The 12,123-nt window shown below is 43.2% G+C and overlaps 1 protein-coding gene across 1 annotated transcript in view; it reads left to right on the top strand.

Annotated features, from left to right (window-relative positions):
• FMNL2 (formin like 2) overlaps nucleotides 1-12,123 on the top strand; it is a 254,022-nt gene that overhangs the window by 174,285 nt on the left and 67,614 nt on the right. Inside the window, 1 exon segment of the mRNA XM_015408483.1 lies at nucleotides 818-970. Within this exon segment, the coding sequence (XP_015263969.1) occupies nucleotides 818-970 (153 nt within the window).

The following is a 12,123-nucleotide window of genomic DNA, read 5'->3' as shown; positions in this document are numbered from 1 at the left end:
AAAGGCTCCTATCAGCCGTCTATTGTGGCTCTCAAAACATGTCATTTATTCTTCCCTAGCATGGTGACCTTAAGAATAACCTCAATGTGTATGTATTTGTGTATGTGAGAGAAAGAGAGAGAACAGTACTGACCAGAGTTACAACCTTCTAACCCCATTGAAATCAATGGGGTTAGAAGGCTTTCACTCTTCTTTGCATGGCAGTGAGAGACACCCATCTCCATTTAAACACCAATACTTTGGTCAAAGACTGATAAAACCAAGGAAGTCCTGTAATGATTACAATAATGTATGACATATGTTTGGAATTGTCCATGGAATAGTCTCAGTTGCATGTTGACAGTGAAACTAAATAGATTTATTGTTTTATTGTTGCATTATTGTTAGCTTTATTAGCTTTATTGTTTTATTTATTATCATTGTTCTGTTAAAAGCAAATAAAGAGAAGTCTGTGATTTCGTCTCTGCTGCAGCCCTGGAGATTTGTTGTCTGCAACAAATCAAGCCATTACTGAAGTTAGGAAAGGACTGGAGCCTGTTGTAAGAGTCTTCCTCACTCCTATCCCTTGTGATGGCCCTTTTTTGCATTTTTCAGGATCTAAATTTACAGCGAAGTGCACATGAAACTAGCACTGTGTTCCAGCTCAAGGGGAAATGTGTTAACAGTGCATTTTGTCGCTCTATCCTTGATTGTAATTTGTTGGGACACAGTAAATCTGTAGATGTTCAGCGGCGGGAAGGAAAAAGCTGTCTGCAGCTCCCCTCCCCCACCTCTCTTTATTTGCAAATCTGCACTGAAATGTCTATTTCCTCTTTAGATTTGACTTTGAAAGCTTGGAAAACAATATGGAAAATTCAGTGGACAAATCTAAGCCTTGGAGCAGATCCATTGAAGACCTGCACCGAGGAAGTAACTTGCCCTCTCCTGTTGGCAACAGTATTTCCCGCTCTGGCAGACATTCTACCCTACGGTAAGGGAGACAAAGTTGTCTTGATGAAGGGGAAGGGTTTTTTCTTCTTCTTTTTAACTTGCCTGATGAGTGTCATATTCCTTATACTATTTACTTTTATTTTGACAACCATCTAGCCAAGTCTCAGAAATCATTTCCACGGTAAACTGGAAAATGCTCTGAGGAGACTAATATATATATATTTAAAGTTGTAATGAGTTGAATTTAGGTTTGTCTTGTGGTGTTTTTCTTGGGCAGCTGACTACTTGGCAGGCAATTACTCTGTTCCCAAGAGTGTCCCTCTCTTTGTTTATACCATGGAACTGCAGAGCAGTTAAGTTCTGGCATATTTGGAAAAAGTCTTTAGTTACATTGCTAAATAGTCAGCACTTTGGAGAGCTCTTGTTAGTTAGTAGTGTGGACACAGAATTAACATAGAGATCCTTCAGCTATGATGTGTTGAGCTCATTAGGTGTGGTATTTACTATGTGTATGTGTTTGTGTGTGTGTGTTTATGTAGATAGCTTGTATATATGTAATTATGCACACACACTTCTTACATGGAATCTCCAGTGGTCTTCCACCCAGATTACTGGCCCAAGTTCATACCTGCATAGTTTCCGTAATGGTACAGCTTCTGGGGTTCTCAGATCATCCTGTTAGACTGCACAGGTTGGTCGTGAAACGAAGCATGGATTTTAAAACAATATTTTTTCTATTATTTAAACTTTCGCTGCTGGAAACTGTCTCCAGCTTCACAGTATCTATGCATACCTGTATGCGAAGCTATTTCGTATTTCCAAGTAACACTCGAAAGTCTTTGCAGTAAGAACCAGCGTTTGTTATGAGGAATTTTAAAGGAGGAATAATGTAGTGTAGCTCATGGGACATGGACTGCAAACACTTCTTCATCACAGAGACTGTTGATGGTTCGCTAATAATCACATAGTAGTTCTTGTTTAATGTCTGCCTGCTATTGCTTTTCAGCATTCTCCTAATACCATACAGGAGTACTTACATAAAATGAAGAATAGGGTACTATTACATAGCTAGCATTTCACTAACAATTCTGTGGGTTTTTGCCCAAATGCATTAATCATTCTGCTTTTTGAAACTGTGAAAATATTGTCAGGGTTCTTTTTTTGGGGGGGGGGGGTTTATCACCAGATTAAATAAAGAATAAAAAGAACCCTTCAGTTCAAGCTGCTTCTACCTAGAGTATCTTGTAGATACGATACTGAGGTGGATTCAGGAGGTTGGTGTGCTCAGTGGCTATACTTTCAATACCTCCACCAGTGGACAACTGTGAGCTGGTGCAGATAGGTAGTGGGATCCTGTTGAGGTACCCTCATGAGTATACTGAGCTGATGCTGCTGAAATGACCAGGACGTGTTTGACTCATTGAAGGTGCCATTTGTGTTAAGCCATTTCATGTAATGAATCAAAGTGCAAACACTCTGATTAACCATTGTGGAAGTGGCATTTCTTTAGCTACTGCCATAACTCAGGGCTCTTCTGGTAGCAGGAGCTCCTTTGCATATTAGGCCACACACCCCTAGTGTAGCCAATCCTCCAAGAGCTTACAGTAGCACCAATAAGAAGAGCTCTGTAAGCTCTTGGAGGATTGGCTACACTAGGGGTGTGTGGCCTAATATGCAAAGGAGCTCCTGCTACCAGTGTTTTAGGACATGTGCTTCTAGACAAATCATGCCAAGGATCTGGTCCACGCAAATACTGTCATATGAACTCAGCTTGGCTATGGGTGGAGTAAGCGTCTTGCAGGCTCCTCAGCTGCTCACTTCAGAGCTGTGTGTGTCCAAACTGATTCTTATCTTTTGTTCAGTGAAAGGATCAGTCTTAAGAAGGATACTGATATTTAATACCACGTTGCTTTAAGTTTCCTTGCCCTTTTTTGGATTTTGCTGGTGAGGTTAAAAGTAAAGAAACTTTTGCAACTGGGGATTTAGCATTTTATACTATGCCTTTCACCAACTTTCTTGGAAGTTCAGTATTAACCAGTCAAGCAGTGTTAGCAGACTTAAAATAGGCTTAGTGGATGATGCTGGTTCAGACTTCAGAAGCTTGGAGGGAATTAGAAGACTGATAGATTTGCAAAAGAGATTCACAGAAGTGAGATGAAGGACAGCTGGGATTGGAAGCAGAGGAGAAAGATCAAACTGTTAAGCTTAAGTTTGATCTGAAAACCTGGAAGAGAAGGTATTTATAGTGCTGAAAGGGTGGCGTGAAATCTCTGATGGGATAAATAATGTGAAGCTTTCTACCAGAGATAATGCTATGGGGCATTTAGTAATCCGTAGGAAAACCAGCGTAATAGTACCTCTTGTGTTGCTTGCAGATTGTACATTCATTAAAAAAAACAATTTAAAATGTGATAAAGCAATAGCATTGCGTTCAGGGTTTAATGTCTGTACTGTACACATTCCAGTTTTGTTCATTGTTTCCTTTGGGAGACTTTTGTAGTAGAAATGCAGAATTCAGTATGCATGACACATTGCTTACATTTTTTTCTCTTCCTTTCTCCTTTCCTCTCTTCCTCTCTCTGATCTTCCCCGTTGCTTTGATCCTTCTCCCCCCCCCCATAACAATTCCTCCTCCTATGCCTTTCTTCTGAGCGTTTCTGCTTTTCCTCCTTTTCGCCTCCATGTTCATCCATCTCTCAAAATGCCACCAGAATGGTTTGTCTGCCTGAACCACTTCCGTTCAAACGCTGCAGCCAGAGCTGCTTTTCATTCAACTGCCTCTGGAGCGGCTTCAGTTTATGCTCTGCTGGTGAGGCTTCGAGCCGGAGAATCTCGTAAGTCAGGGGTGTAAAGCTACACCCAGGAAAGTTGCATAGTGCATGGCAGCAGGTTCTTGCACGCTGCTGTCCATGTATTATAATGATGGTGACCACTGTCATACGTGAAAGGCTCCTGATACAGGAGCCTTCTGTGTATGCGACATCGGTTCTCTCATTATATTTCATGTACTTAAGCTTACTTGTGTATTTTTATTTTTAATTAGGCACATTTAAAAATCACAAACTGTGGGAACGGCAACGAATTCCCCAAATTTCCACCTCCAAGATTCTCTAAGCTCTCTCAGGGGCTTGGGCAGCCTTACTTCCTCTCTCTGCTTTCCCCTCCTTTAACTGCTTCTCAGGTGCTCTCTGTAGTCTGCCGTTTCTGAAACTTGTCTGTGTGATTTTTGAAGGTTCTTTCTTTTTTTAAGTCTCATGTCTCTGCATTAGGTGGGAAGTCCCCCAGATATGCAGAGGCTCATATCTTGTCTGTGGGTGTCCCTCTCTTGTTGGGCAGCTTTCACCACCCAGACAGGGGCCAGCCAGTTTACCTATACGTAGTGTGGATTTTGCCATCTCTTGTTGTCTGTGTACGTAAATAAATGTCAGTAAGCCACAGACAGTACCATTATTTTGCTATTCAACATGTCATTGTTTAGTGTTGTTATTTTAGTGTTTTACTGTGTAACATTTTTCACATTGTGGCATTCCAGAGCTGCGCTTGGGTTTTTGGTAGATCTTGTCCTGGTCACCAAGAAGGCCTTTTGATGTTAAACTTAAGCAGAGATTCCAGCCAGTATTCAGTTCGTCTGCGGTGTCCTGAACTGACTAAAATCTGAAAGGCAATTGCAGATTGTGACTCCCCAGGCATTCCCCCCTCAGTTGCACATAGTGGTGGCAGAATCTTTCTTGGAGCCTCTCTACCTGATCATTATAGCTCTGTATTTTTGCAAGCGGCATTAAAATTAATGGATACACTCCTTGGAAGAGAATGTGGTGGGCAAAACTGGGAAACCCACAGAGCTGCTTTTTGTGGAGAATAGCCTAACTTCCAAAACATTTTATGGCTCACTTTTCATTACAGGGAACATTCCTAAATTCTCTGTTTTTCATGTAGAATTCAGATGAACCGCCTTTTTAAAATTCCTTTTATTATTTGCCCATAAGGAGCAAAATGAAATTTATGCTACAGCAAGCCCCCCCCCCCAAGTTTCACTGACTTTATTTATTTAATCCCTTCTTTCACTGAAAGATTTATTCCACAGCCTTCTGTAAAAGCTCATAGTGGCTTACAGCAAAAATACAGCCACACCCAGTTCGCTCAATGAACCACCAGCCATAAAACACCTCAAACAAAGCATAGTAAAGGTAAAGGTTTCCCTTGCTCGAAAGCCAGTCGGATCTGGCTCTAGGGATGCGGTGCTCGTTTCCAAGCTGAAGAACCTGTGTTGTCCGAAGATGTTTCCGTGGTCATGTGGCCAGCATGACTAAATGCCAAGGTGCATGGAACAAAGCATATTGACCTGTAAAGAAGAGCCCACAATACCAGTGCCATCCTAAGCAGAGCCACACCCTTCTAAGCACAATGGCTTTAATGTACTCGGAAGGGTATAACTTTGCTTAGGATGGTACTGTAAATGCGATCATTTCGAGCTCTCATAAAAAAGCCCTTTCCTTGAAAGCCTTCCAAAAAGCTGAAAGGGAATGGGAACCACCAAACAGTTTCTGGAAGCCCATTTGAAAGACTAGAAGCAACAGGGTAGGAAGCTCTTCGGTGGGCAGCAGTAGTCCATGCCACCTGCTATGAGGGCACTACTAGAAGAAACTACTGGAGTTGGCACAGGAAGATGCAGTCTCTTCACTAGTTTCCCCCTTCCTGCTGTTGTTTCTCCCCCATTACTGTATACTGCAACCTTCTAGGAGGTCTCCCATCCCTCAAGGACAGCTCTGTGGGCCAGTACAGCAAGAAAGAGGAGGCCGAAATTCCCTCTTCTGCAAGCAGGACTCCTCTGTTTGTGGTACTTAGGATGCAAGCCAGGGGTTCGTTCAGATATGACAGGGGTCTCCAATTAAAGCTGCTACAAAAAGTGAAGCTTTTGTTACCTCGTTGAGTATGTAATGATCTTCAGGATCCCATTATGGTTGCCATTAAGGTTGCCATTGTGCATTGTCCCCACCGCTTTAATGGAAAGTTTCTCATTAGTGAAAAAGCAGACATTTTTAATTACTTGGTGGTGGGAGGAAATATGCAGAGTCAACAGATTGCCAGGGTTGTGTTACTCGAACCAAACTAGATTCTGTAATGTGTTGACACCCAACTATATAAATATGTAAAGCATATGAAAATCATTTGTGGGCGATGACATCAGCATGGTTCTTCTGCTTCATTTGTTTTCCATTTGTACGGGACTATTACTTAAATAAAATCATTAAGGAAAATGTGTACCTCTGTACTGGTATTTTACTTATTTACTTATTTTCTCTTGCCTAAATCTTAAAAGCAGTACTTATTTTTCGTTCGGTTAAACAGCATATCCTTGACAGATCCCTTGAGCTGATTTGGCAACACAGCAGTTCATAGAACTGGGTCTTAATATTCTAGTCTGTTTACTTCCATCATGACATAGGGTTGTCATCTATAGCTGATAGGGCAGTTCAGACCAGCACAGTAAAAATGCCTCCTTGAGAGAGGGGGGTCATCACCCCAGCCATGAAGCAGGCCGTGGTGCATCCACTCCTAAAGAAATGTGTGATGGACTCCGGAAATTTGAGGAGCGATTGTCCAGTCTCAAATGTACCATTCTTGAACAAGGTAATTGAACTAGTGGTGATTGGACAAATTCAAGGATTCCTGAATGAAGTGGATCGTTTGGATCCTTTCCAAGCATTCATCTCTGGTTGTGGGACTGAAAGAGCCTTGGGCCACCCTAGTGGGTGACCTACTGAAGGAGATGGAAGTGTGACTCCGTTGATTCTCTTGGACCTCTCAGCAGCTTTTGGTGACATCATTCATTCATGGTGTTTGCCAGACTGATTCCTGGGGTTTGGAGTCTGGAGCGGTCATGCTCTCCAGTGTCCCTTTTTTCCACCATGCCCTACAGGAGTCTCAGAAAAGAGGAGGAGGGGGTTCACAACACCTGTAGCCTTCTCCAGTCCTCTTCAAATGCCTTGGGGCTATGCCTAATAAAGGCCTGACTGAGGCAGGACCACTCCGGTTCTCCAGTGTTCTCTGTTTAGGGGTGGGGCCTGGCCCATTCTCAGTATCTGGGCTAGGGCTTTGGGGTTTTTTTGAAAACGGGGTGCCCAAACTCTCAAGAGGGAAATGACGTTTTCAATCTGTATACTGAAAACTCATGAACTTTTGTCAGTGAGGTTCCCCCAGGGGAAAAAAAACAACCCTGGTCTGGGCCAATGGGCTTCCCTCTGTGCGCCTCTCCCCATCAGTCTCACCTGACTTGAGGCCTCAAAAGGCCCTCCTATTGGCCAGCACTGCTCCCAGGATGCCACCATTGCCTGCCTCTGCCTGCCTCCAGGTCCCTCCTGTGGGAGGGCTTCTAGTGTCCTGGCCCCACTGGTGGACCTCCTGAAGGCACCTGATATTTTTGGCCACTGTGTGACAGAGTATGGGACTGGATGGGCCATTGGCCTGATCCAACATTGGCTTCTCTTATGTTCTTATTTCATTTTAAAAATTAAAAAGAAAATTAAAGCAGGCTTTCTACTCAACTTAGGAGTCCCCAAGGTAGCAAAAAATAAACACATTAAAATAAGATTAAAACCAAGTATAAATATATAAAAACAATTAAAAACAGTTAAAACAAGATACTTAAACACATGATTGGGAGGAAGGGTCAGTGAGAATGCCTGAAGGTATGCCAGACAAAAAAAATAAAAATCTTCACCTGTTGGTGGAATGCAATGATAGAAGGGGGCAGGACTCTCTCTTGGTGTCACACTCAGAGCCTGGTGCTTTTACTCTACCTGGGGTTTCTGAAATGCACAAATACAACAGTAACAACCAAGACAGAATACAAGAGCATGGTCTACAAAGCTGTCCAGAGTCAGAGAGCTGAGGGATCTGTCCAAAGGTCAGGGGAAAGGAGGGTCCGGAGTTCAGGGCCCAAGGCTTGGAAACCAGGGTCTGGGTCTTTAGCTGTAAAAGCGCAAGCACAGGTTAAGCAGGACAGGGTGCAAGGCAACAAGGCAAAATAGCACTCTGTTCTCTAAATGGGTCAGCTCACAGAGGGGGTGGTGAGGAAGGTTGTTTCTATTGCCAAGCCTGGCTCAGTGTCCTTTTGCTAACTCATCCCCAAAGCCCAGGTGTCGCTTCTTCCCGGTGGATTCCTCATCCTGCAGATTTTTGCCTGTCAGTGCTGCTCTTGTAAAAACTCTGCTCCAGGAACCAACATTGATCGCTGCTGTGCAATTAGGCGAGCAATCCGTCTTCTCTCTAAAGCTGTCAGGCACTCCTTCCTTCTTCTGCACTCCAGTGGTTCAGGAGATCTCAGTGGGGACTGAGACTCCTGCTAGAATGAGCAGCCTGGCTGTGGCTGAGAAGCGTTTTCACTTCCCGATGCTTCCCTCATTAGGTCTGTTTCTCAGCCCAGCTGCTCAAGTGGGTATTCCACTGATACAGGGCCTGACTCCTCCGATTCCGAGGAGGAGGAGAAGGCGCCAGCTGGCTGGCCCATGACATTTGCGAGGAATTCCATAATTTTTGTGCCATGACTGAGAAGGCTCTTTCTTGGGTTGCCACCCATCTAGCCTCAGTTGGTGGGGGCACCTGAAGCAGGATCTCCAAAATTTACTGCAATAGTCAGGTAGGTTCATATAGGAGCAGGCAGTCTTTAATGTATGCTGGTCACGAACCATGTAGGTCTTTAATGGGCAACACCAGCACCTTGAATTGAGGCTGGAAGCACATTAGGAGCGAGTGTAGGTGCAACAAGGGTGGGGAAGATACATTTCCTATAACCACTCAAGCCATAATTCTGGCCACAGCATCATATACCAATTGTAGCTTTTAGACACTCTTCAAGGGCAGCCCCATGTAGAGTGCATTGAAGTAGTCTAATCTAGATGTTACCAGGGCATGCCCCAGGTAAGTCCACAGCTTGGTTACCAGCTGAAACTGTTGAAAAGTGCTCTTGGCCATAACTGCCACCTGCTTTTCCAGCAGGACCCCTGGATCCAGCAGCACACCCAAGCTATGAAGGAGGAGTGCAACCCCATCAGATGACACTCAGCTCTATCTCACACTTCTGACAGGTCCCAGGGAGGTTGTGAAAACCTTGAATCGGTGCCTGGAGATAGTTTTGGGATGAATGAAGGCCAATATGCTGAAGCTAAATCCAGACAAGACAAAGGTGTAACTGGTGGAAGGAAAGACTGACCTGGGAACTGAGGTGTCTCTTGTTCTGGACAGGCTTGCAGTCATCATAAAGGAGCAAGTTCATAGCCTGGTAGTGAATGAGAAGGGAGCACTCACTGGAGAAGACCCTGATGCTGAGAAAGACTGAAGGTCAAAGAAGACGGGGACGGCAAAGGATGAGATGGTTAGACAGTGTCATAAATGCAACGAACATGAAATTGAGCAACCTTCAGAGGACGGCGGAAGACAGGAGGGCCTGGCGTGATCTGGTCCATGGGGTCGCAAAGAGTCGGACTCGACTGTGCGACTGAACAACAACAAGTGCTGCTGGACCTAGGCCTCCTGTTGGGAGAACCATGTGGCACCCATAGCCAGGAGCCCCTTTCATCATTTTCAGCTGTGAGCTAACTGTGGCCTTTTCTGGGTGAAAATATCTTGCCATAGTGGTTCGTACTCAGGTAACATCTAGATTTGATTGCTGTTATGTGATCTCTGTGGGATTTGCTTGGAAGAATGTGCAGAAAATACATTTGGACCGTATCGCTCCAGTATTGTTCCATCTAAACTGGCTTTTGGGACTAATTCACAGGACTGGTACTGACCTTTAAAGACCAATATAGTTTGAGCCCAGTGTACCTAACATTGGCTTCTCTGAGGTGACTACCTCAGGAGAAGGACATACAATGGAGCCAATGGCAACCCACATAAAATCTTATTTTGAGGTAAGAATATATATTTCATGTTAATGTTTATAAATACAGTAATTCCTGTTTTAGTGTTTCATCCATAATGACAACTGCAGGAGTTCCTGTTTAAAACACCCCTTGGTAACACCTCTTTGCAGTGTGGCATCACAGAAGAACACACACAAATATTCTCTGAGTGATGAAAGTTAAAACGCTGGGAAGATTTAGGTTCACACCAAGTTATGAGTTGCAAATATGTAGCCACTAATTCCAGAAGTGTCTGCACATTTATAACGAGGCATATGCACTTTATTTCTCCTTCTTGAAGCATCAGTTCCTGATTATGTAAGGCTCAAGTTGTCTTAAGTGCTGAGCAGTTCCAGCGGAGGGTAAACAGTCCTTGTTGCCAGAGTGATTAGAAAGGTTAAAGAGAGAATGGACTTAGAGATTAAGTTGTTCTCTGAAGCCTCAGAGTCACCGGAAGACTGAAGATTAATGTACTACCTGTTGTTTAAAAAGTCTGTGAATTGCTTCTCAGACTCTAGAGGCCCCAGGCTAACATTTTTGATGAAACCTGAACTGACCTGAAGACGTTTTTAGAACGTATCACCAAAAAAGCACCCTATTAAAATATCAAAATGGATGATATTAAGTTGTATAGCTGAAGAGTGGGAGAAATCCTGGGTTTGAGGTATAACAACTAGAAACTATTATCTTATTGTCAACCTTTTCCCCAGAAGGCTGTGAAGAAATAAATTTTAGGCTATCAAGTCCTTCATCGCCACCATCCATATGAGAAAGATTTACGCATCAGTGCAGTGAGGGTTTTCTCTTGAACAATAAAGTACAGATTTGTTGCTTGTTTGTGGCAAAGTGTTAAATAAAAGAGGTTGAATGGCATGATGGCGATTGCTCTGGAGAAAATATTTCTTCTTTCCACCAAGGTTTTTCTTGCCCTTCCTCATACCCATTTATGTGCACATGGGATATAGATAATCCCTCCCCTGCCGTCTCTGAGTAGTCTCTTGCAGAATGAATCGAATGCTTGTGTGTGACAGCTCCATTGGTCTGAACAAGGGGAGAGAGGGTGGAATCATGTCCTCTGAAGTCATCCTCCAGCTTGGAGGGCGGGGCTTTGGCACAACGAGAGCGGTCACACTGGGGAGAGCTCCCGTGTGACGGCCGGATTGGCGGCTCTTTTAGAGAGGTTCGAGGGATCCTGAACTCCAATGAGCTTCCCAAAGAGAAGCTCATTGCAAGGGGCTTGACTTGGATCCCTCGTGTGTGGCAGCAAGCAGATGGAAGTCTGAGAGTGCCCCAATGCAGGAGCCGACCGAGCATGGCCATATCAGACATGGGTGCCAAGTTGTGACTACCCCGAAGGGGTAGTGCTCATGTAGTGCTCATCCATAACATCAATGAAGAACAACACCGTGAGTACGCTTAAAAGCAGCAACAACAGAAAGTCTACTTACTTAATGATAAAGCCCCTTTAAAGTTTAAAAAGAGAAAGGAACAGAGGGATAAAGAACTCTTTACGGTTCCACCCCCCTTCCTCCGGCAGCAGCCATGAAAAAAACTTCAAGTGATTTTTAAATGGCTTCCTGGGCAAAAAAGTAGAGAGAAGACTTTTGTCTGAGACTGTACTAATTTTCCCTGTGGAATAAAAAATTTGGAGAAAAATTGGCTTCAGCTGTTTTTGGACTTTGATAATCTAGAAATATATAGCCCCTTTTTCTCTTCCTTTTGTCTGGAGCTATAAGCAAAGAATCTGGAATAATAGCAAGACTTTATAAAGATTTACCTCCATTTTAAAAAGGAATATAAGCAATTATACTTTAATAGTTGATTTTTAAAGGAAGAAAGGAGAACTGGATCTTACCCTGAACTCTTTATACATTATATTCTCACAGCATCTTATGTTTATATTTGTTCAACTGTAAGTACATTTTGTTTTGATTTTCTTCTGTAATGTAACCAATTGATAAGATTCTTGAACTCTGTCTCTAATATGACTAAAACAGCTATGTTTTGTAAATATCAGTGACTGTGATTTGTAAAATCGTGCAGAAAAAGAACCTTGAGATTATTTGGTTTTAACATATGGATTTAAAAATGGATGACACAGATAGATCACGACTTATGGTGTCAAAGGTTGTATCTTCGTTTCAAGACCTCAAAATTTTAATCCAAAACTCGATTATTGCTGCTTTAAACACAGCAGTGAAAGAACTTTTTGCCTCTAAGCAAGACAAAATGGATCTACTGCAACAACAAACATCAAGCAAAATAGAGGAAGGGCAGCCACAATGGAAGG

Source organism: Gekko japonicus, unplaced genomic scaffold, assembly GCF_001447785.1.
Source record: "Gekko japonicus isolate JY-2015 unplaced genomic scaffold, Gekko_japonicus_V1.1 scaffold998, whole genome shotgun sequence".
In the NCBI taxonomy this organism is placed as follows: Eukaryota; Metazoa; Chordata; class Lepidosauria; order Squamata; family Gekkonidae; genus Gekko; species Gekko japonicus.
This window is presented reverse-complemented; position numbering and strand designations above follow the sequence as displayed.